The sequence below is a fragment of the Biomphalaria glabrata genome, chromosome 17, assembly GCF_947242115.1.
Source record: "Biomphalaria glabrata chromosome 17, xgBioGlab47.1, whole genome shotgun sequence".
Lineage (NCBI taxonomy): Eukaryota > Metazoa > Mollusca > Gastropoda > Planorbidae > Biomphalaria > Biomphalaria glabrata.
In genome coordinates, this window is record NC_074727.1 from 5,763,043 (window position 1) to 5,789,186 (window position 26,144).

General features: G+C 34.1%; 2 protein-coding genes across 2 annotated transcripts; both read right to left on the reverse strand.

The window, feature by feature from the left end:
- Positions 1-438: 438 nt before the first annotated feature.
- On the reverse strand, positions 439-8,694 carry LOC106066888 (peptidyl-prolyl cis-trans isomerase G-like). Its single transcript, XM_056015909.1, has 3 exons — positions 8,382-8,694; positions 7,185-7,352; positions 439-6,028 (listed from the first exon to the last, which is right to left on the reverse strand). The coding sequence occupies exons 1-3, from the start codon at positions 8,644-8,646 to the stop codon at positions 4,659-4,661; spliced, it is 1,803 nt and encodes a 600-aa protein (XP_055871884.1). The 5' UTR covers positions 8,647-8,694; the 3' UTR covers positions 439-4,658.
- A 2,591-nt stretch (positions 8,695-11,285) lies between these two features.
- On the reverse strand, positions 11,286-22,804 carry LOC106066887 (hydroxymethylglutaryl-CoA lyase, mitochondrial-like). The gene is made up of 10 exons (XM_013225989.2): positions 22,661-22,804; positions 21,356-21,424; positions 19,206-19,313; positions 18,392-18,487; positions 18,021-18,079; positions 16,988-17,077; positions 16,075-16,138; positions 15,399-15,587; positions 14,363-14,488; positions 11,286-13,397 (listed from the first exon to the last, which is right to left on the reverse strand). Exons 1-10 carry the CDS (start codon positions 22,781-22,783, stop codon positions 13,293-13,295), a joined length of 1,029 nt encoding a protein of 342 aa, XP_013081443.2. The 5' UTR covers positions 22,784-22,804; the 3' UTR covers positions 11,286-13,292.
- Positions 22,805-26,144: the final 3,340 nt, after the last annotated feature.

The window sequence follows — 26,144 nt, forward strand, 5'->3', positions numbered from 1 at the left end:
GGAGGATGTCCAGGGAAATAAATAAAAAAAAAAAACAACCACACCCTAACTCTAAGCCCAAGCAGATGACGCCAAATGTCTTCGGTGATGAAAGTCCAAGGGAGCACACTCTGAAGGAGAAGCTGGCAGAAATGAAACGAGGAGGTAAAGGAGAAAATGAGTTTTTTTGGAACCAATGTCGTATGAAATGACGTGTATGATCTAACTAGCTCTGTATCCCACAGGATGCACCATTACCAAAGAAAAAGAGGACATCTATCTATCATAATTGTTTAAATAATAATTACCACTCAAAGGGGGAACAATTTGTTAAATATACATTCTCTTTGTAAATTACACGCAATGAGATGTAGTCTCCCTTTATTTAACTTTTTTTTATAAAGAGCTTTTCATAAAAAAAGAAAATTTATAAGAACAAAAAAAAAATATAACAAACAATGAAATAGTTCAAAATTTATTTCAGTAGTAAAAAAAAAATCAATTATTCACAAAATTCATAATTTTCACAATATGAAAATATACAATAAAAAATTGAGCACATGATAATGAAAGAGTGATTTTATATAACATAGGAAAGTGAAAGTTGATTCCTTACCTTGTCTCCAGACCCTAGTAATATATATCAAACTTAGGGTACCAATGAATTATGGGTACCAACTTTTACTGTCAGCCTTCAAAATGAGACATATACACCTAGAGATTTCAAAACTACAGACCTAAATGTCAGCAATTTGTAAATAAGAAAGTGTTACATTGAAACTAAAAAGAAAATCACAATGGTAATGTATGTCAAAATATATTTACTTAATTTTTAGATTTCTGGCTCAATTTCTTGTCTGACAGAAGTATTTCTTGATGCAGAAACAATTTTTCTAATTAAAATTCTTAAAATATGCTGGATTTATTTGTATTAATTTTAACTTAACAAAATTATAATCTATCCCCAATCATGTAAAACTGTTCACAAATATTAGTAATACCATTTAACATCATTTCCATTATCAAACCTAAGCTACATTATCTGATAGATACATACACAATCAGCAATACAAGAAAATGTATGGCCATAAGTCACCTTACACTCACTTCTGCCACCCACAAGTGCATTAAATTCTGTAGAAATAAACAATCCATCAAACTGTACATTTATCAGATCATTCCATCAGACCCAGGCTGAACACTTTCATTAAGAGTTCAAACAAGTTTGTGAAAGCTTTTCCTTCGAGAAATAGGTAACTTACTATCCAGCATTTAGACACCTGTGCACCAGTACAGAATCGGTCACATAAAAATAAAAGCAATGCATCACTCCATGAGACTGGGACACTAATGATAAATAAGTAAGAAAAAATATACAAAATTTCAAGTTTCAAACTTCAAAGAATTATGTATATGACATTGCTTATAAATATATTCTTAAAGAAAAACTTTTATTTATCTTACAAAATATATATTTCAAAGTGTAGATGATAATAAATGATTATTTACATTAAACAATCTGTTGAATGGGATGAACTATAGTACAGGAGGTCATTGAACAATCTTTTGAAATGATTTGAATGTGTCTTAGGCATGTCAAATATGGGCTGTCTGGGAATGTGTTGAATGGAATGACTTTGACAAAAGTTTATGTTTAAGCATACCTTATTGCTGTCTTGCAAAAAAAAAAAAATTTAAATTACTTACAAAATGAAAAACATGTAGATGAGGCATAGTTTTTTATTTAGATACACCGTTGAAATGTGTTTTAAAAATAGAAACATATTTACACATTTATAAAAAAATAAAAATAAAACCAACTTTTTGACAACAATTTCACTCTCTAATCATAAATACCAATCAAACAATACACTGTTAATATGTCATACAAACTTTCGTAAACACATTTCATTATATTTGTTCCATAGCTATAAAAAAAACAACAACCCAATAATAATTATAATAGAGACACTGTCTGACAATACCAACAAAGCAGATTTTGAGGAGGAAATAACAGAAAAACTATAAGTAATCATAATTATAAACAAGGTTATTATCTGCTAGTGTAGATGTACAAAAAAAGACCATAATAAAAAAGATTTCCTGAACTGACTCCAGTGCCATTTCAACCTTTGCTGTCAAAGGACTAGCAGTTTATAATCCTGACATGTTGTTAGAAAAAATCATTTCAGCTATGGTGATAGTGAGAACTTAACTCACTTTAAACTATTGGTTGAAAGAAGAATACACAAAGAAAAAATTTATACTTAGAAACTTTGGATAACTAAGCAATGTAAAAAAATTAAATTTAAAAAAATCTCACTTATTAAGTTTGCAGTGATTGTAAACAGTCTAGACCATTTTTTTACTTGATGGAACACTTCATACATTTGAGTATTTAGCAGAACACGTTGCTTATTTTGTAAAGAGAAATTAATTTGCCTTGTGGCCTACTACCTAATTATTTCAGTAGTTCATGGAACCGCTATTCAGGTCTTAGTATTCCACTGAACACAGGGAAACACTGGTTGAGACATACCAATATTCTACATAGTCTAACCAAATAATAATAAGGCTTGTCTTCGAGTCCAAAGGTTAGTGAGGAATGCAGTATTTCCCGTGGCTGCACAGCCCCAGCTGTGGCCTACATCTTTTACCACATCCAGGGCAAGCATGACCATTGTCCGCAGGTGGTCGATTTAGATTTTCTAACCTAATGATAACACAATAGCACCACTAATAGTATTAATAGTTTAATTTATAGACAGTAATATACATCTACTTCTTAGTCTAGTCAATTGACACTTCATAAGGAAAACTATTCTGTTATCAAATGATGTGATGAGCATTGTCCATTGTTAAGAAAATCCTAAAATAACAAAAAAGAAAAGTTTTCTCTTTCAATCTATGGGAATAGAAGATGCTTATGTTTCTATGGCTGAGATTTAAATAGGATTTCATGAGGCCAGCACAATGCTCAAGAGCCTTTACTTCAACAAATTCTGTCAGTTACCCATTAGAGTTGGTAACGAAATACTAAGTTCAACATCCCAGTCTTCACCTGGAGACATTTTGGTATGGAAGTCAAGGGCTTTAACCCTCAAGCCACCATGCATCCAAAGAGAGCCAAGGCTAAAGTGATAAGGAGACCAAGTTGTACAATTTTCAGACGACTCAGAATGAAGACTAAAAAAGTTCAATGTCTCAAATTTTACTCACCACATCAGACACGACCAAATCAAGATAATTCTAGAAAGGTTTGTGCAGACTTTATTTCATATCAAATAAACTATTACTAAAAGAAACTCCTGAGGTGTTTATAGCAATACTTCTTAGAAGTAAAGAGAATAACTTGTTAGTTAGTAACAAGAATTGTATCGCTGAATTTAAAGAAAAAAGAAATTGTATTTCTAATTTGAAATTTCTAAATAGTTTCACTTTACTCTTTCTCTCCTAATCAATATCATCATGATCTAATCAATGATCAATTTTCATTGTGTTTTTACAAAAAAAAACAACCTGATGTTTTTAAAGAGTGGGGGCCAAAAAAGGCTCTATATTTCTATATTAATTTTTTTTTTATAGGGGTGTGACATGGGATAGGGACTTTTATGACAATTAACATAAATGTTTTATATATATTATTTATAAAGTTTTGTAAAAATTTAAATAACTATCATAAAAATGATTTTTTAATCAATTTGGATAATGAAACATTGCCTAGATATAGTTTTAAGGGAGAATTATCCACAGTCATGTCTAAGTTCCATTCGCCAAATAAACTTTTATAAACATCAATTTAAATTATCTAAAAGGGTGTGCATTCTCCTTTAATTGTATACCAAATAAAACATTTTCTGATAACAAACAAAAAAGTTATTAAAGTTAAATCATAACAGGGTAGTGAAATATATATGAACAAAATGAATAATTCCGTCAGAACGTGGAGAATAATTACAGAGAGAAAGAGTTAAGTTTATAGACATTGTATATATACAAAAAATGAACTAAGATGTTGCTAATAAATACTTCAACAAAAAAAAAAACTCTCATCGATGTATGAAACTCAAAGTCATAACACAAACAGTTACACATTATGACATTATCTGTTCTGTACAGCTAGATGAAATATTGAATACAATTTATTTCAGAACAAGACAAGAAAATTAGCTTTACAACATGTGAATTTCTTGAGAATAAATTCTTTCCAACATGTCATTGTCTTGTCATACTGGCATCAAGGGATTGTGAGTAATATCAAGAGGAAGGCAACAAATTACTTTTTAACAACCAAATTTTTTATCATAAATTTAAAAAACATAAACATATAAACATTCCTTATTTAAAAAAATATACATTAAAAAATTCCTTAAAAAGAAAAACAACATTCCTTATCAAAAATATGATAAACCTTTGCAAACATTTAATTTCTAACAAATTCTAATATGTTGGTATGATCTGGGCCTTGACCTAAGAAAATTTCATTTAGGAGTTGTCTTAATAAATTAATATTTATGCCTTCCATCCTAAAGGCACTCTAAGTAAATCCTCTTGTCAATAATATTTTACAGATATGTAACGTATTTATATATACATATAGCAAATACAGCTTTTAAACGTAAAAAATAATTAAGTATTCTAAATTTAAACTATATTACAACATTATGAAAAAAACAACATTAATATTCATAATAACTTGAGTAAGTGCCTTTGGGTTTATTCCCTCCCTTTTTGCTTTGTTTACTTTTGATGCTCTCATTGTCTGAATAGTCACGTGACCTTGATTTCTTCACAGAGTCACTTGATCTAGTTTTAGGTTTACTGCTGTATTCTGAGCCTGAGATATTGTCGTCACTGCGGTTCCCACTTGATTTGGTCCTATGTGAACTTTTATGTTTGCTATGCGATTTGTCTTCGGATGCTGATCGCCTGTTAGTATCTTTTCGAGATAGCGTGCTGTTTTTTTCACGTCTCTTTCTGGACCTGCTATGAACTGAACCAGTGTCAGAGTCGGAGGAATTTAAATCCTTTGACCTGCTACGGTCTCTGGAATGACTGCGATCTCGAGAGTGGCTGCGACCTCTGGAATGACTTCGATCCCTGGAATGAGAAGTTCGTCTTTTAGAACCAGACGAGCTTCCCTTTTTGGAACTAGACCGTCTTTTACTCCGACTTCTGCTGTCATCAGAATCCTCATCTTTATTGTTTCGTTTCTTCGAATCTGAGCGTCGCTTGGAACTGCGAGATTCAGATTTTTTATTATCATCAGAGTTTTTGCCCTTTCTTTGCTTTTCGGAGCTAGATCTCGTTTTAGTTTTTGATGATGTTTTGGTTTGAGACTTTTCATTTTTCAGTTTCTCAACAGAGCGAGCATCACTATCTTCATCAGAGCTTTCTGATGTAGTACTAGGTGGTTTCTTTTTGACGTCATCTTTAGCTTTTGGCTTATACTCTGGTAAAACAGGATGATTGACTTTCTTTGAATCTTCATAATCATTTTGCTCTGTTTTGACTGCTGATTTAAAAGAATTGTTGTAATTCACACGCCGTGAATCTAGAGTATCTGCAGGTCTTTTTTCTTGGTAAGGTGGGGGTCTGGAAGTGACCCGCTGGGGTCGGTTTTCATCAAAGTCAGCAAGACCATTAATGTAGACTTCTCCAGCACCACTGACAGCGAAGGGAGTTGTTGGTGGTCTAGCATTGAGTGAGGACTGAGACCCCTTAGTGGAATATCTGTCTGCATAAGCAGGCTGTTTAAAACTAGGGTTGCTGCTTTGTACTTGAGGGTTGCGGCTGTAGGCATAGTTGCTGGGTGGAGGAGGCTGGTTAGTCAAAAGGACTACAGGACCTTCACCTCCTTTGCCATGCATTTGTCGAAGGCGGAAAAATTCAAGGAACTGAAACATCATTGCAATGATTGCAAGAAAATCTGCCAACACACAAATCCCAAAGGACCAGGACAAGTAATTCTGATCAGGTTTTTCCAGCCACGTTCTAGAGTTATCTGCTCTTGACCCAAACATGATGACTGCCACAGAGAGAAGAATAGCTGAAAAATGAAACAAATATTAAGCAATATATTAAATTTAATATTAAATTATATAAAATATAATATTAAGTAAAATATTAAATTTTTAAAAATCTATACCTGAAAAATCAAATACTGATTCACGTCTACACATAAACCTAACAATTTAACACATTGACAACACTTGGCAGCAAACTTAATTTTAGCTAACAATTTGAAGCATGTACCAAATGGCCTGAAACAATCACATTCTCCAATGAACGAATTTGATGTCTCAAGAGCATTATCCCACACTTTTAAAAACATTTGTTAAATGATGCTATGCATTCTAACAAGGGAACACCAAATTCACAACTAATATTACACACACAAACAAACACACAAAATTTGCAAATGTATGGATTAGAATGTAGTTGCCCACGTTTTGCCACCAACAAAGTTTTTTGGCCTGTTCAAGAGAAACAAAATTGCACATAATCAAAACTGAGAAATGAGGTGTTTTTTTTCCTTGTAAAAATCTAATTTTAGAGGGGAGACAATAAACAAGTTTCAAATTATGTCTTCTTAGTGAACCAATTATTGAAATTAATTTATTTTGTGTTAAAATAATGTCTATTTAATCTTTTTGTGATTTCTACTAGATGAATTTGGCTGCTATTTTTTCACACATCCCTGGCCTATTTTGGAATTTGAAGCATCAGATTTAACTTCACAAAAATATCCATTGTAACACTCATTCCTTTTCGTGTATCCATAACATACATACATGCAGCAGGAAAAAATTCTTGGTACATATGACTGTCAGAATATGCATTATTTATTTTAATGCTGCAGTAGTGGTTAAGTTTTATGTATATTTAAATAGAAAAGGTTTAATAGTGGTAAAGAGTCTGATAAATGTATAGACATTCAAGATATCTGATAACAATAGAGACAGGATACAAGATATTTGATAGTAGGCCTATAGACAGAGTTTTAGACTTCAGCTAAGTGTAGAGTTAAAACATCTGATAAGTGTGCAGTCAAGACATCTGATAAGTGTGAAGACAGTCAAGACATCTGAAAAGTATGAAGACAGTCAAAACATCTGATAAGTGGAGAGTCAAGACAGTCAAAGCAATACAACAAAAAGCAGCTGAGCAAGTTGCAATGGTATCTACAGCATCCAGACATCTACCTGTGAGCCCATGCATAATGGCTGCTGATAGTGATATGCCTCGTGTTATCATCTCCTTGAGACGATGGTATGGGAAACAGTTGATAGCATTGACTATCAGGAGGATAACTGTCAACAGCTGCAGAGTGAGTGCTATAGCCACCAGAATCTGAGTGCCTACAAACCATCCTGAGGAAAGAAGAAAACACAATTTATACAATGTCTGAAAACTATGAAACATAATTTATGTGTGAAACTACAGTTTGGGTTGTTGTGGTTGCTGTGTTTTAGATAACAATCCTATCCTTCTCCTTTTTGTTTGCTAATGTGTATGCTCCTTCAGAAAGGAAGATTACTACAAACTAGACTAGAATGGAAGTGGGAAGGGTTCAAACCCTGGCTGTCTGGGCTATTGTAATGACAATACCACACGACCAGGCACCCACCCAAAGGCTATGAGGTATAATATGCCTACACTTGACACAGACTCCAAGACTGTAATTTTCTTCGCCAACTAAATAAAGAAGACAAAATTTCCAACAAGAATGATTGTGCTTACTTTAGACTTGCCTCCCTTTATCATCTCATATCTAATGGAAATGCTTATTAACTGACCTTAAGCTGAAAATATGCACATCAGCCCTGGTTCTATCAGCACATGAGATCACCTCTCCTAGCCATATTTATCTAAGTTTAAATCTAAAATATGCAAACATACGTGATATATATGTATACATGTCTGTATGTATAATTGTGATCCTTGGTATATTTTATATAGGTCAGGGGATGTGAAATAATTTCAACTAGATCTACTTCACAACACAATTCCATAAAGTTACCATTGTCTATTGAATGGATAAGATTAACCCATTTGATCAATTGTCTTAACCTTTACTTTATATAGGTCTATAACGATTCTACTAATACTAGATCTAGAACAGATTATTATATTGATATAATATTAATTACTAGACTATAGTCTTTAGTATAGTTATAGATTTATACTATACTTATAGATATAGATCTAGTCATTTCCTGGTTCGATAATTTTGCATGATTCATGATAGAATGATACACAACATGCAATAGTTTGATAGTGGCGCTTGACTGAAACACGTCTATTTAAACTGAATGGATACATCAGACACAAAAAAAAAAACGCAGCTCATCTCTACACCTTTGTTATTGATATCTAGATCTAAATCTAGAAAGTTCTACCTGGTGTAAGGAAAACTCTCAAGTCGTCCATTTCTCTATCGAGCAGCCACCAACATCCATCATAAAATTTATCCACAAGAGCCCAAGCGGGGGGCCTGTAGCGCGAAAAGCAGGCTGACCACAGGCCAAGGTTCTGAAAACCAGACACCTCTTTTTCCGTGGAGACGACCCATCTGTCTGATGCGAAGGAAACAATGACTGACACCAGACATGCGATCGTGCACATAAGACCGCACAGAGTGAATGTTTTCGTTTTGATCGCCATCTTGGCGACATGACAGCGTCACACAGGTTGACATCCCATGATTGGCCTGAAACCTGTACTGAACAGAATTTTGATTGGTCGGCATAATTGTGACCGGGTCAAAGTTACCTGAGTCCCGACCAGGTCATGTGTGAATTATACCTTTGCTGACCTACTTAGCTCGCATGTGTAAATATAGATGAATTCAGCATCATTTTCAGCAACTACCGTATCACTGAGTATCAGTGCATATTATGTAAGGCTTTAAAGTTGCATCTCCAAAGTACCGGTATAACTTCTGAGAACTGACAGAAATGAAAAATAGACCCAGCCATTTTCTTTTTAAACTAACCGTGATCTGTTTTCTGTTTACGGCTTTAAACTTAAATCTTATAATAGTTTTGGCCAAAGTCTTCCCTCTTCACTCAAATCACGTGTAAACGTGTATTTCCATATCGGATCCACCCTAGTATCATTCTTCATATATAAAGGCATCTTCTTCTTTCTCATTTTACATGTTGAAGAGTTCATATCAGTAATCCGAGATGAACCGCGCAGTGGTTTCCAAATCAGGCAGTTCTCAGTATAGTTTGTTTGTAAGATGTTTTCCATGTTTCGGATGTTCCTTCAGAGTTGAAGATAGTTTACTTTCTAGTCCAAACCTCCCGCAGGACGACGGGGGAAGGGAGCGGGCAGGGTTTGAACCCGGGACCATCGATAAGTCCGAACGACAGTCCAGCGCGCAAAACGCACGACCAGGCAGTTTTTGTTCTATAGGAGGGTTTTGGGCCAGAGTCTTGTTCGTATGCAGCTTTGAGTGACATGGTCAGCATTCTCTAGTGATGCTCCACAAGGGCAGGTTTCTCTCGCCCCGACTTTAAGCTTCCGGAACATATGTTATCTCATTCTGTTGTGTCCGGTTCTGAGTCGAAAAATAATGCGTTGGTCATGTCGAGATAGCTTATAATAGGCGTCCTTTTTTTCATGTAATTGGGATGTGAGCTGGTCCAATTCTCATTTATTCTAAATCATTTCTTATGGGTAGAGAGGGCACCCGAGTACCCTTACTAAAATGGTAGAGTAACACGGACCTCATATGAGAAGCTAGAGCGCAAATTAAACGTGTTCCGCTTATGTTGCGTCCCCCATATCCTGAGGAGCACATGTCGAGACAGAATAAGCAGCACTAGTTACTTGCTTAAATCTCCCCCAGTAATCTCCACATACAGGCAACGCCGCCTGCGTTGGCTTGTCACGTCCGCCTGCGTTGGCTTGTCACGTCCGCCTGCGTTGGCTTGTCACGTCCGCCTGCGATGGTTTGGTCACGTCCGCCTGCGTTGGCTTGGTCATGTCCGCCGCATGGTTGATGAGCTACGGACAACTTGCAATAGAAAAACTGGTCGCCCCTTCATCAGATATGCAGTGGACATTGATGTTGATTACATGGAAGACATATCTCTTGACCCCATTTGTTGGGAGAGATGGTGACAAAGAAAGCAATGGACAGTGAAAAAGCAATGACCTCTGCTCTGGGAGAGAAGCAAACCAAACGAAATATTGCTGGTTCCTCTACCACCAAAACAAATGTCAACTTTACCTGCGTTGTACGTGGATGGGAAGGCCTAATCTAAAAACAATCAAGAACATGTGCCTTACTAGCCGACTTTTGGAATAATGAGATATTTAGAAGGTACTTTCATTTAGTTTTGGTGGCTTTAGTTATGTTTAAACTGTTAGAACCTCAAATGTTTTACATTGAAAATGCAAATGTTTTATTAAGAAACACTTGTGTCGAAAACTTCTACAGTATCTTTACTGGAGGCGTTTAACAGATTCAGCCATGCCAACCAGAGCCTTCTAATACTAAGATAATGCCACATTTCTTATTTCATATAATATATACATAATGGACTTTAAAGTCCTTAACAATAAATCTTATTTTAGTAAATCACATATGTTCCTTCTAAAGAGAAAATAATTATGAGCTCATACTTAGAGACTTAAGCTCTTCTAAGTCATTGGTTTTCCTGGGGCTGATTTAGGTTGATTAATAATGAATTGTAGAACAGAATTTCTTTTTTAAAACCAACTACCCATAAAACAACAAACACACAAATAAACACATGTTTGCAAAAGAGGGGGGGGGGGGCAAGTTTCAAATCAATAAACACAACATTCAAATAGTCAACTAACTGATAACATTTATTGCTGATTAAAACAATGGTGGTCTTTTATAGCTTCAAGAATCAGTGACTCCCAACATGGGAGATTGCAACAGCCCAACAGGGAAATAGATCAATTAATAACTATAACACAGCTGAATAATAACTACTCAATTATAACAACAATAAAACAACATGCTAGCGAGACTATCAATCTCTAGCTCCAACAGGCTAGCATCAGCCCTTCATTCCATACAGAACAAAGTGAAACAAAAAACAACCTTCAGAATACAATTGGAAATACAATAGTCCACAAAGTCCATCAAGCATTCTTCCACAAGGCCATTATCTAAGAAGAATACAATATTGATGGAACTGAAGACAAACAAGGAGAAAAAGTATATCCGAGTTTCCATGGTAGGACTGTGAAAAAAAAAAAAAACCCAATACAACAAACTTTCTAATTTTAGAAATAAAAACACAAAATGAGTATTACCCTTTTGTTTTTACAGAGACATTGTTATAGGTTTTAAAAATCACAAGTTCTTTGTCCAATGCAATCTTCTCAGATTCATCTCAGAACAATAAAATATTGAAAAGAATATGAAATTTGTTTTTGAAGTCTTTCTATGTTACCCAACGCAAGACTATATTGGATTATAAGGTTGCTTGTATTAGCCAGGTTATAAAGTGCTTTTGTTTCATGACCAAGACGTTAATTAAATTTTGAAAATTAAATTTTCAGCTGCCCTTAAGATGAATCAACTCTTACAGTACCTGACATATGTAAAGTAAAGGCTGTTGGTCATTGCATTTGACCATAGCAACATCACCGGCCTTTACTAAGCCTAACTCATACAATTAAAACACTTTATAAAATTATTTTTAAATAGGGAGTTTTGATCACACATTTAGACTTCTACATGACTCTGGATTCATCTAAACATTAGTAGATACTATTTTGATGATTGCTCTTGCAAAAAATGAATAATAATTTTTGCTTCTATAATAATAATAAAAAAAAAAAAAGCAGATGTTATTAAGTAGCCTTGTAGTCTGTAATAATGTGACTTGGCAAAACTCTCATCCCTAAATGGTGTATTAAAATAAAGTCAAATACAAATATTTACACATCAAACAATCAGTACATAAAAATAATATCACATACCCGGTAATTCATTTTCTAGCAAAACAATTAAAGAGCTCTATATCTAACATCTACCAAAACTTTGAACAAGTCAATAAGCAACACTTAGACGAAGAAAAAAAAAGACTGTCCAATTCAATGTAGCTAAGTTTACTTCTTTTTAAATCTACAGTTCCTTAAACACTATAACCATTTCTCTTGAGCCCAATAACATTTTACTTGTACAGACAATGAAAGCCTGATGGATGAATTAGTATAAATTGACACCCTAATGAGTCAAACTTGAAGAGTTCCAAAATTCTAGCATCCAACATAACAGATATTATCACAGTAAAAGTCTCTAACTCAACAAAGTGGATGAAAGCCTATGGAATAACATTTAGGTCGGAAAAACTGATTTCTCTCTTAAGATCTATTTAAAGTTCAAAATTCAATGTTTGTTAGGAATAAACTTCAAGCAACTTTAATTATTCCTTAGCAAGAGAATTTTTAGTAATCATATCTTCAGAAACTATATTGACATTCCTAGAAAAAACAAAAGTAACCCCTTCCCATTCAGACCTTGTGATCCATGAGGGATAACGTAAAGCTCATTGTTTCTGACCAATGGTTAACACGGCTGTCATGAGGCACAATAATCTACCGCCTTTACTTCTCCAACAAAGGTCAGCTATCCATTGGAGTTGGGTGGACACAGGATGCCAAGTGATTTACCACTTGACCACTATGCTTTACTTATAAAAAGCCTCTCGTAAAATATGTTATTTAGCCAAATTTAATTCCATGAGCCATCATCAGAAATGTAAATAACATCAATAAATTAAAATTAAGAAATATTCAAATCTCAAACAAATCAAGAGATCGGCAGTAAATATTAAATGTACATCCATTTCATCAATAATACTACAATTAGTACAGTCAAGCAAACAAAATATAAAGGATGAGAATTGAGTTAACATGTCAAGATTTGTTAAAAAGTTTGTGATGTTCATAATGACAATGTTGCCCAATAAATACAATAAACAATCCAGGATCATATATGGTTCAGACAAAACTTACTTCAAATTATTGTTTCAAAAAAAAATAATTCCTTGGGTTCAATTTGTTTGCCTTAAGACAATCAATTCTTTTTTTTTTTCTAGATAAAAAGTTGGCAACAATCTTGCTTGCCAACTAATAAAAAAAATAAAATAATATGAGCCTATCGGTTGAGTAACAATAATATTTAAGTGAATACTTTAGTTTTTGGCTATGGACTCTGTGTACATTGAATATATTCTGGATTTCAATATAATTCTGAAACAGCTTGAAAAGCAAAACATTCCTGTTCAGAAATGAGCTCTTGCATAATGTGTCTGTTACAGTGATGACTTTGTGGCCTGAGCCACTTTTGAGCCAGATTTCCTACCTAGGTGTGTGGAGATGTAATGACCTGCTTCAATTAGCTTGTGTATATCAACACCCTGGAAAGGAAAGAAGTTTCTGTTGTTAAATATTCTTAAAAATATACTTAAAATTACTACAGTAAGACTCTTGAGGTTCTTAGCTTAGTGGTCCAACAGTTGACAGGCCAGCACAATGACCAAATACTATTTAATTTTCTATTTAAAAATAAATTATATATATCATTTCCAGCAGAAATCAAACAATAGTCCCGACACTGACTTGGACAACAGTAAATGAACAACATTGAAGACTTTAAAAAACAAATGTTCTAAGTCTTCAAAATAAAAGGAAGCTCATGCCAATAATGAAAAAAAATTATTTAGTAAATGTTAGCTCTGACTCAATAACAGACAATGCGAGATAGTTGGAATCTCAATAAACTATTGCACATATTTTACAATTCAATAAGAATACTTTTATATACTAAATTTTGAAATTCTGTTTTTCTCATAAATACTCTACCCAGAAGCCAGTGCCGCTGATGGTTTTTAACAGCATAAACTGTGGATTTTCAATAGAATAAACTGGATGTTTTTCAAAGGTTCCCCCCCCCCCCCCCCTCAATTGTGAAGCAACTTTTTTATTGGCCATGCAATCCTCCAGGGCAAAAATTAACCAGAAGCAGTGCTATTAGCTATATTTTGTTATAATGAAGTAATAGCCTAGGATTTATTTCTGGCAATTAACAGAACTTTCTAAAACGTGACTAATCTATTCAGGACTATTCATTGTATTTATCTTAGCACATAAGGAAGGGTAATTTTAGGACAGGCAGTAGGCTATTCTTACATTTCATTAGTTCTAGGACCCCCCAATTAACAATGGAGAATTTCGGAACAACATTATTTTATGAGTATTTTATTCAAATATATAAACTTATAAATACCAAAAACAACACATATTTAACAGACCAGATAATTTTTAATTATAAATAATAATTCTTAATTTAATTTATATAATCAGGACAACAGTTAACACTTACAGTCTTTATTGCTAGACCATTCATCATGTAAACTAGATCCTCAGTAGACACATTTCCACTGGCACCTTTAGCGTATGGACAACCCCCAAGCCCAGCAGAGGAGCTGTCAAAAATGTGTACACCCATCTGTCGGAGGACAAACACAGCATGAATAATTAAATACACTGGAATCAGAACTTAAGGGTTTGCAATACTAAATATGTTATATATGACTGTAGGTTCACTAATTGTTTTAGTTTATTATTAATAAATATGATTTCTATAATAGAAAAATCAATGTCCTCACTTTGTTCCTTTATGGTAGCTATTAAGAGCGAATAACCATTTACAAAAAAACCTATTAACTTATAATCCCAGGTTGAGTATGAAAGCCTGAAAGTAGTATGAAAGTAGTATCTTATTGTACTGAGTCATCAAATGGTTAAACACTAAACTATAGAGGACAAACAATTTTCTGGATGTGACTACTTTGCTACTGTGTATTTTATGTAATGTCCATGAGAAATATGGCAAATGTAGCCATTGTCTAATCAGTGCATTTTGAAATGCATGGAAAATTATATATTTACAGATGAACTAAAAATAAAAAAAAATAATTGTGCAGCATTTTGATAATCACTAATAAACACTAAAAAAAATATATATATTTTAAAATCTGATTTTCAGCCAATGTGTATTTCTTCAAATAAAAAAAAATCCAAATTTAAAGCAATTAATGTTTCATTTAGTCTAATTTGTGAATAATTTTGGAGAAATACAAGATTAATAAAACTTCAGAGAATACAATATAAAGAAGCTATTAAATCTCAATGAAAGCTTTCTTCTAGAACAAAAATAGGTATAATATTTAGTACCTAAATCCTTGAATTATTTATATCATTTTAGAGCTTAATACTAAAAATTTAAGAAAGGTCTAAATAGTCTGCACCTAACCCTATTGTCAAGGATTTTGATTTAATCGAAAAAAATATCATGGTCCTGAGTATTATACTTAAAAGAAGCATTCATTTGGATAACAAATAAATCAATGAATCACCTGAAGAGCTGCTAAAATATTGGATAGCGCCTGACCATAAGTGTCATGGCAGTGAACTGCTATCTTATCCAGCGGTACAACTTTAGACACTACTGCAATCAAATTTTTCATAGCACCTGGTGTCCCTACGCCTATTGTGTCGCCCAATGAGATCTCATAGCATCCTATATCCAGTAACATCTTGGCCACCTGCCAAACAAAGAAAATGTTATTTGATTATATCGTTGTCATTTCTATGAAGTCTATCTGAAAAGTTTGTGGTCAAGTGAAGTAAGAGTTGAAAGGTGATATGGAGAGTGTGTCACCAGCAAACAGACCAAGTGCAAGTCAAAGGGATTCTGGGACTGTCCAAGTTTCAATCTCTTGTATTGCTCATCTATGATCTGAGTTAGCTAGGTAAAGTAAAATAAGCTGTGAAGAGTTCTGTGTTTTGATGGATGTCTTAATACATCCACACAAATAAAATCCTTAGTTATAGAGATAAGATTCACATTGAAAAATCATCAGTTCTGCTTAACCAGTCAGCCACCATACTGCTGGCCCAGTACCTAAAATTGTATGAAAATGTTGAAGAGCTTGTGTCATTGTACTGGCTACACAACATCCTCCTATGCCAAAGACTATGAAAGTTTCACTAGCTTTCAAAAAAAATAAATGTTTTAGTAAAAACACTTACTTCAGCCACTTTCTCAGGCTTGACATTTCCTTCATAGGGACAGCCCAACACACAGGACACATACCTGAACACATGAAGGGAAAAATAGTTTTAAATATAACATTATAATCATTTAAAATAGGATTACAAAATCATCTCATTTATATGAGATGATCCATAGTTGCTTCATGACTGAAGGAATCCATACATATAATTGTCACAGCTAAAATAGTAACCTTATTGTACTTCATTATATTTGATAATAATTTATTGAACATAATAGAGCATAAAAGCATGGGATATATCGACATTAGTTATCAGATGACAGGATGAATGAGAGAAAGGATGTAATTGATTTTAGTCAGTTGACTAAGGAGCCATATAGGAAAAAAGTCAAGCTTAACTCTTTCTCTCCCTAATTATTTACCACATTCTGGTGGAATCAACCTTGGTATCGTCTGTAAGGAGAGATAGAGTTAAGAAGTAGTTAGAAGGCAGTCAAGCTAGTAATTAGTATATGGTCTACCGAAGGAGTATTGAGTACAGAGTTATGTAAAATGTAACTAAGAGAAGCTTTATCTACAGAAGTGAAAATATTATTTGTAAAATTATGATGTGCATTGTAGACTGAGAAATGTAATTAAAGAAGTCAGTAAAAATGATGATTTTGAAGTTGTAAAGTAAAAAGTGACATCTCACTGTGAATATCACAACCTATGAGTTATTACTGGATTATATTCAGTATATTTAGATTCATCATGCAACATTGGTATGGTTACATAACTTGTATTCAAGTATTGAAACGTTCAACTTATTATGTGTTACACTTGGAGTATGAAAATAGTTTCTGTAACTGTAATTATCCAGTCTTTGGCATGGTTATGTTTAAAACTAAAGAAAGCTTCCGTTTAGACAGAAAAAAAAAAATCCTTACCCTCTAACTGGAATTTTTGCTTCTTTTGCGGCTTTAGTAACTTCTTGGAATCTTTCTACGCTTTCTTGAATAGAACAATTGATGTTCTTTCTGTTGAGGTTTACATCAAAATAAAACAAGTCAAAGTTGATAATTTATACATAGTTGAAATTTCAAGGTTTAAATATTTTACTAACATTATACAAAATAAGAGAAAAAGATTTAAGAGTATGACAATTGAGAAGTAGAGCCTTAGAGGTCAGCTTCTCCCTACTAATTAAAAGTGGTAAAAAGTGGTGGTGGCAGAGTGGTAAAATACTTGGCTTCTGAACCAAGATGTCTCAAGTGCAAATCCTGGTGAAGACAATAATTCAATCCAGAATGTTTAGGACACCCAATTCTAATGGGCACCTGGCTTACATAAGGGAAGTAAAGGCGATTGTCATTATACTGGCCACATGACATCCATACAACTATCAGTCATAGAAACAGATGAACTTTACATTCACATCATCTGCCCGTCATAGATCACAAGGTCTGAAAAAGTTACCTTTAATCTCTTATCAAGAAATGCAACGAAATATGACACAAGTCAAATGGTGAGCCTGATAAACAATCTAGCCTGCTTATCCCAACATTTCATAGTCAACCTTTGCCTTATTGACAATTTTCACATTTTTGCCTGTCAGTGTCATCCTGTCTGTCCGGTCTGGTTTAAAATGTTTAAACTAATTTTTAGGCAACAGTAGGATTTAAAACAAACCAAGTAAACTCTTCTCCTATCGCTAATTATGATACTTTTAGCTAATTCCAGTAAGATTAAATTTAATAAAATACATTAAAATATATATTGAAAAAAAAAATTGAAGTAAAAAAAAAAAAAAAAAAAAAAAGTGAAAATAAATTGTGTACACTAGATAAAAGTGTGTAACACTGAACTCAGATCTGATGTTTGGGACAGGAATTAAGTGCTGTTAATATTGCATCAAAATGAATAGATTTTAGGAGCAAGAAATTAGCACATTGAAAAAAAAACAACAACACAAGAACTTACTTGCTAAAAGTTTCAGATGCAGCGCCAAATATGGCAACTTCTTGAGCACCAGCTGCCAACTAGAAAGAATTTAAAACATTTCTTTGATTTATAAATAAACTAGCGAATAACAATCAGTGCTACAAAGTTGCTGCTTTATTTTTATACACAGAATGTTTATGAATATCCATTCGCATAATTATTTTTAAGAGTTCTAATGCAAAAAATCCAATTCTTTTAACATCTTTTGACTATGTTACAATTTGTCAAATAGAAAACAAATATTTCAAAAAGATAATATTATATTAATTATAAAATAAGAAAGTGTCACAAAACAAGTGAAGAGTGAATAAATAATTTTTGTTTTCCCCAAAATATCAACAGTAACTCACTGCAGATTGAAAGCCTCTCAAGTTTGGAGTCAGTGCAGAAAACACAATTCCAGGCTTACGGGTTATTTTTCTCATGACTTCATTATGGTCAGCCATCTAAAAAAAAAAATTTAATAAAATAAACAAGATTAGTCAATTGTTTAACATAAAAAAAAAGTGTTAAAAAACTAGAATGGGTTGTAAAGACAGAGTATCCATTCATCGCTTACGTCCTTTCTTACAAGATATCTATTTAGGAAAAAAAAAAAAGGGGGGGGGGGAGAAATAGAGATGGTCATATAAACATCCTATTTAACAATAGATGCACCGACCAGTCAGGCCTGAAACTAAACTTACCAGAACTTTAATAAGTATATAGAAAAACAACACAACAAAACATCATAAGGAACTTTTCATAATCTTCTCATGCTAGACTTAATTACGCTACCAAATACAACAATGTAGAAAAATAAGGTCAAGTCCAATTCTAGTCTTTCATGTTATCTAAATGAATCTCAAGAAACAGAGTCATCCAGCTAAGCTCTGAGCCTTCACGGGGATATATACAATTCAATCTTCAAGAACTATGCCATAATAAAAAAAAAGCATATTACATTACATCTTAGTGTATCCTATACTCATTGATATTATTTCCATACAAAGATTAAACCTTTAATTTTTCTATTTGCAAAAACTAAGTAATTAAAATGAGTCTAGTGATTCAGGAAGCTGGGCTATTACATCTAAATCTGGACACATGCACCTAAAGTGATCTTCCATAATTTGTATCAGAAAATAATTTGGCTGCTTTGTTTAGGGTAAGAACCTATTTCACCTGTGGAACCCATTTGGGTGATACAAAGCTAGTGGCCTCGATAGTCTTGAGCCCAGCATCAGCCAACTTGTTGATGAATTCTACCTTGACTTCTGTCGGAACTATTTTCTAGAAGGAAAATAAAATTAATGAGAAATCTGATGGTTAAGTTTACATGAAATACATGAGAATTTTTTTTAATGACCTAAGTTAATACAAAATGGGGTGGTAACAAGTGGTAAAGCACTTGGCTATCAAACTAAAGGGTCTACAGTTCAAAACCCAGGGAAGACTAGGATTTTAAACTTTGGGATTTTTAGAACTCCCAATAAGTCCACCCAAATCTAATTGATACTTGCATTGTGCTGGCCATATGACACCTTCATTAACTGCTATCCATAGAAACAGATGAGCTTTACATCCTCTGCCCAATAGATTGTTAAAATCTGCCTTGGGAACATTACTTTAACTTTTACAAGTTAATAGAATGGCCAGAATTTAGTGGTCCTATGGAAAATAGTTAGAGAATACGGTATACCAGAAAAATTCGTCCAGATCCTACGACACCTTTACAGTCAGTCTAGTTGCTGCATTAAAACAGAAGAGGGAACAACAGAGTTTTTTACAATCGAGACAGGTGTTAGACAGGGGTGCATCTTATCTCCCTTCCTTTTCCTCCTAGCCATCGACTACATAATGAGGAGAGCAATGAACCAGACTGCCTTTGGTATTCCATGGCATGAACAACTCCAATTGACGGACTTGGACTTTGCTGATGATGTTGCACTACTCGGGGCTACAAATAAATGCATTCAAGAAATGACGGAGAGCCTAGACAGAGAGGCACCCAAAATTGGCCTCCGCATAAACTTGGATAAGACTAAAATTATGCGAGTGGGATATAAGGCAAAGGGTGTCCCCGTCAGACTTGGCGAGTCAAAGCTTGAAGAGCTGGACAAGTTCACGTACCTTGGCAGCATCATAACAAATGATGGAGATGCTTACCATGATGTAGCGTGCCGAATAGGAAAGGCAGGGAGCATTTTCCAAAGGCTGCAGCCTATTTGGACTAGCCAAGCCATTGGACTCGAGACAAAAATACACCTTCTCAACACAATCGTCATTCCAACTGCTACATATGCATGTGAGACATGGAAGTCATCTGTCAAAATTGAGAAAAGACTAAATGTGGCTCAACAGAGATGGCTGAGACGGATTTTGGGAGTCAGTTACACAGACCGGATCTCAAACAAGGAAATCCTTTGCCGAACTGGGAGTCGAACACTTAGTGAGGTTGTGACTGAGCGTCGCATGAGGTTTGCGGGACATGTTCTACGTCAAAATGAATTACGCACACCAAGAGTTGCGATAACATGGAAGCCAAAACGAGGAAAGCGCAAACAGGGACGTCCTCGTATTACCTGGCGACACACCTTCATGGAGGACCTCAGAACAGTGGACACCAGATGGGAAGAGGCTTCAGACATTGCCAGTGACAGATCATTATGGAGACAGCTTGCCGCCCAATGCGCCGAACGGCGCGGGAGGACCTAAGTAAGTACTTGTTTTTTATAATATTCATTTTTCTATAATTTTTCAAAGCTTAATTTAATATTTGATCTCAAAGTAAAATTAATAAATGTGTATTTTCAAGTCTGAAGATATTGGAAGATTGCAGGCTATTATAAAGGTAGGATTGTGTAAAAAGACCCTGCCAAAAGATTTGATCTCTACTACTGAATACAAAAATGCTTTTTTTTTCTTTTAAGGATGACTGAATAAAGGCCTCCTTTTTTTGTGTTTAATTTCTAATATATAGATTTATAAAGTTTCATAAATTTTTTAAAGAATGCGATGCCAAGGGATGCCCAAACTATGGCCTGTGGTGCTTTAAATTTAAAGCACCTTCAAATTTCTGGTCACATTGGATAGAGAAACAGCAGAAGATAGATTCCACTGAACCTGACGAGTGCTTATAGAGGCAATACAGTTATTTTACATTGCCCCTAGATGGAAAAATGTTGGCAGCACTGGCATAGCCCACAAAAATTTTTTCTAGAAGACTGCACACACAAACATATATGATTGGTTAAAGGCAACTAGATCTAAGTAGAGATTTTATCTCTTCAGTCTACAAGTACGTCATTGTCACATAAAGATCAAGTGCCTACCTGCTCATTTTGAAGTCCATCCCTTGGCCCTACTTCTACAACTTTGACAAAACTTGGAAGACCAGCAAACTGAGGAAATAAAAATCTTTTAGAAACCGTGGTCAAGTTGCCAAAATCTAAAGTTCGAAAAGTAATTTAAAACCAGAAATGTGTTAGTAACTACTGTTACAGGATAAAAAATACACATGTATATATATTCATTTACAGTTTGTTTATTTATTTATAATGTAATTTGGGTTTGCTGTCATTATTTAAATTTAATATAACACATTTTAGCCTGCCGTGGTGGAGAACCCAGATAATATAATTATTATAATATATCATCCCCTAGCTGGCCTCATACTTGTAAAACCCACCTCTAGACAGAATTGTTGAATTAGATCTAGATCAGAGTACATCTATCTAGAGTCCTAGACTATATAGTAATATTAGTATTATTATTTATTATATCATACTAATCATAGTCTAGATCTACAGTACATTACTACATCTACTGATCTAGACAGTCGGACTAGAATCTCTAGTATACTCTAGACCTATACCTATACTATAACTTGGATCGACACTAGAGATGGTAGCTCGTTGGCTCCCCTTGCTCTTGGGGCCGCGGGCACGTGTGGTGACCATAGTTGGTCGCATTAAGCGTGTTGTACGAAGGAAAGAGTTCCGTGCGGCATGGAGAGCTTGATAGTTGGTCTTGTAGAAACCCGGCCCTCGCAACGGGCGTCTGGGTTGGCAAAACAAAATTGGGTCAGTTAAGGACGAACAGAGAGTCGAGTCTCCAGCGTGTGTCTGGCTCCCCTTTGTGTCTGGTGGCAATTGTTTTTATCTGTCTTAATTGTCTGAGAATCTGTAGTCACAGTGACTCACACTAGTCACTAGTGTGACTAACTACTACTAGTGACTAGATCTAGTTACTAGACTTAAGTGTACTTAAACTTAGATGAATAGATCTAGGTCTAGATCTAGTCACTAAGTCTAAGTGAAGTAAGTTTAGTTTAGTATGTCACAGTGTCTAAGTTAGTGAGACTCAATTTTAACTAAGTCTAAGTCACACTAGTCACAGTTACTCAAGTTACTGAGACTGAGTTAGTCACTGTGAGTGTGAGTCTCAGTAATGAGTAAACTGTTACTGAAGTGTCTGAAGTTACTGTCTGGACTGTCACTGACAATGTACTACTGTAGTCACTGTAGAACTGTAGACTCACTTCTACTCTAGAGTCTAGTGTAGATCTAGTCTAGATACTTTACTTTTTATTCTACTGTACTGAAGTGTCTCTAAAATATTAGTCTAGGCCTACTTACGGCAACCTGAGCATAAGTAGATCCAGATCTGGCAGAAAGTCGTTTTAAACCAAAATTAGAAAGTTGTCTTCCTAACAGAAATGATATGGCTGTCGCCATTGTTTTTAAAGGTAGGTAACTCATCTTTTTTTTTAATCTTTAAAAAAAAAAGACGTTACTTGCAAAATGAAGATAATGATATATCTATTTACTAGACTATATATATATATATATATATATATATATATATATATATATATATATATATATATATATATATATATATATATATATTCTAATAATCCATGTGTACACGTTATATAGAGATTTAAATTATAATCTGCCAAGTGACCCATTAGTTTTCCGGCTGATTCAGGCAGCCCATCCCATAAGCTGAAGGCAATGCAGTAAATATATGTCAAGAATGGAAAGGGTTTCCCGAATCAGCAAAGAAAACCAACGACTTAGCAGATGAACATGCATGATCAGATTGACACATGAGTGACATGAAATGCGTAAGACCAGGGCCGGTCCTACAGATTGCGGGGCCCTATGCGAAATGGATTGCGCGGGGCCCAATCTGGGTAAGGATAAGGATAATACGCGAAATTAAAGATTTTGCAATAGAAAATAAATTCGTCTTTCCATTTTGTTTATTCTTTACTAAGTACAAAATCACCCCGAAATGACATTTTTGTCTGTTTTTAAGGAGATTTGCATGAGTTTTCAAAGGAGATTTTTATAATTTCAGGAGATTTTCATGACTTTTTCGTATATTTTGCAACTTTAGGAAAATTCAGGCACCCTTTAAGTAATAAGTTGAAACGGTTTCATTTAAAAATTTACACCTAGAATTCGCGCGGGGCCTATGAAAGTGCGGGGCCCACTGCGGCCGAATAGGTTGCAGTGGCCTAAGACCGGCCCTGCGTAAAACGTTATTATGTTGTTTTTTTTTTTTTTGAAGTCACGTCGACTCTACAATTTTTTTTGATAAAGATATTTGAAAACGTCTTTGTTAACTTAATTCTTCTTGTGGTCGAATTTCTCCCGACTTTAATACATCGTAATGTTGGCGACTTTTAAGTGAAAAAAAAAGTTTTCCTCTGGTGTCTTCAGGGTTAGTATAGTTCCATGGTTAGCTATTTATTAGTATTGCATTAGTCCAACAATCGAAGTAATCCCTTTCTATGGTCTCATTTAAACACACAAACTCAAAAGTAGGCCTAGTATAAAGATGTGTATTGTGTCTTTATTGTGAAAAAGTGCTTGTATGTTCAAGGCTCTTTAAAAAGTAGAAAAAAAACAACAACAATACATATTACTTTGCCTTTAAGATTTGCATTTTTTTTTCTTTTGCAATTCTGGGACATAATGTCACAGAAATAGTCTGTTCAGGACTTAGTTTGAGAGTCACTTCATCTATTAACCACGATACTTAGTAGGCCCTATACGTTTTACACAGCCCTGACATTTTAAAGGTTTCTCCTTTGTGATAGCTTTGTCTTCCTTTTTGGCATCCCATGGGCGTGCTGGTGCCTGGTAGGCTAATTCTGCTAATGACTATCCTCTTTGCCTGGAAACTGCATTTTTTAAATTGTTTATTCAGTGAATTATTTGTTTTCACTATTCACATAAGTGAAAGCTATTTTTTTATTAATAATTTTTGTTTTTCATGATAGAAAAAAATTACCACTCGGTATCCGTACAGCAGATTTTACTTTATTATGCGTGATGAATTTCTCTCTCTCTCTCCCTCTACATCCCTGCGTGGTCGTGTTGTATGCGCTCCGGATTGTCGTCTCGATCGATGGTTTCAATGATCCCAACCCAACCGTCGTCCTGGGCTTAGGGATGTAATAATCCTTAATCATGAAAGAACATCCGAAAAAATGTAAAGCAACACAAATATTTTCGTCAGGAAAAAAAAAAAGAAGGCAGATTATCTTTGTAAACAAGTGTCACGCAATGTAGGCCTACGGTGCACGGCAAGGTTCCACGAAAAGTTTAAACAAGTTCTCACAGTACTAATTATAGCCAGATAAATTGTCCATAGTAGAATATATTATGAATGTATATGAAAACTAAAAATAAGTTGCTCGATCTTTTGATTATGTTGGAGAAGGTATTGTAAGACAGGGCCCATAATCATACAGGGGAATATATTGTGTGTCTATAATGTGTGTTCAAAATGTTACATGATCTCAACGGATGGATTAAATGTAGGCCTACGTTCATACAGTACTTCTATTATTTTTCTTCACTCAAACAAGTAGCCTATGTCTGGCAAAACGATAAAATCTGGGTTATCGGACATTGTTTTTTTTTACAAAGTTTATATCAAATCATCTCATCCGTCTGTCTCGTACAAAGTGTGTACACGTTATTTCTTCCACACCCATTTTCAGATCATGTTGAAACTTTGCATAATTATTCATTGGCGTAGACAAGACATGAATCAATACCAAAAAAAAAAAATAAAATAAAAGTCAGCTAGTCAATTAATTACTGTTTAATTATTTTTTTATAATTAAATTAATTAATTATTTAGTTTGATATCGGCAAGGCAAATTAATCTTTCAGCATTCACATAAATGGCTACATGTGTAGGGTTTAGTCCCCTTGTATAGTACATAACACTGTTTCCTTCACACGCATTCTCTGATCAAAGTTTATACTTTAAGTAATTATTGGTTATAGCTAACAAAACAAAAAAAAATAATTACCAATTATTCAATTAATTATTGGTAATTTTTTTTTATATCGACTAAGGAAACTAACTGATACATTACTGACAGATATATATCCACTTAGATAAGCTTTATTTTTAAAATAAGATATTTTGTTTTCTGCTTGCTAAAATAACAAAGTTAAAGTTTTGAAAATGCCAAGATTTTTTAACCACCTGATTCCATCGTTAAAACAAGTGTTTTCTAAATCTTATACAGACACTAGAGTTTTGTCTTTTTAGTGACCGTACTAAGAGGTTTGTACTGAAATAATTTTTACAACTCACTATGTCTGTTTGTCTGTCTGTCTGGTAATATTTTTTTACACGTTATTTCTCCGACACCCAATTTTGGATCAAATTGAACATTTTCATAATTATTTATTTTACCTGACAAAACAAGATTACAAAAAAAAAAAAAAAAAAAAAAAGGGAAAGAAATTGTATTTGATTAAAGTGGTGGAATAAGCCGAGTCATCCTTATAGGTCGCCACTTTAAAAGTAAGTTTGAAACAAACAATAGACGACAGTACAATCTTCAGTTTTCATAACTCTCTACTAATAGAGTGGTTAATTAATGTTGGGGTGACGAAGTTTGAGTCATGAGTTTAAATCCCCCCCCCCTTTTTTTTTTTCTAAATGCTTTTATAATACGTTTAAGGTAATATAAACCACAGATATCCCCCCTCCTAATTTCCCCAACCGGTCCAGATAAGTGATAGGATCATAGCGTATTGAGAAAGCTAAAAAGATGAAATAGCGCTAAACAAAAACAATGGG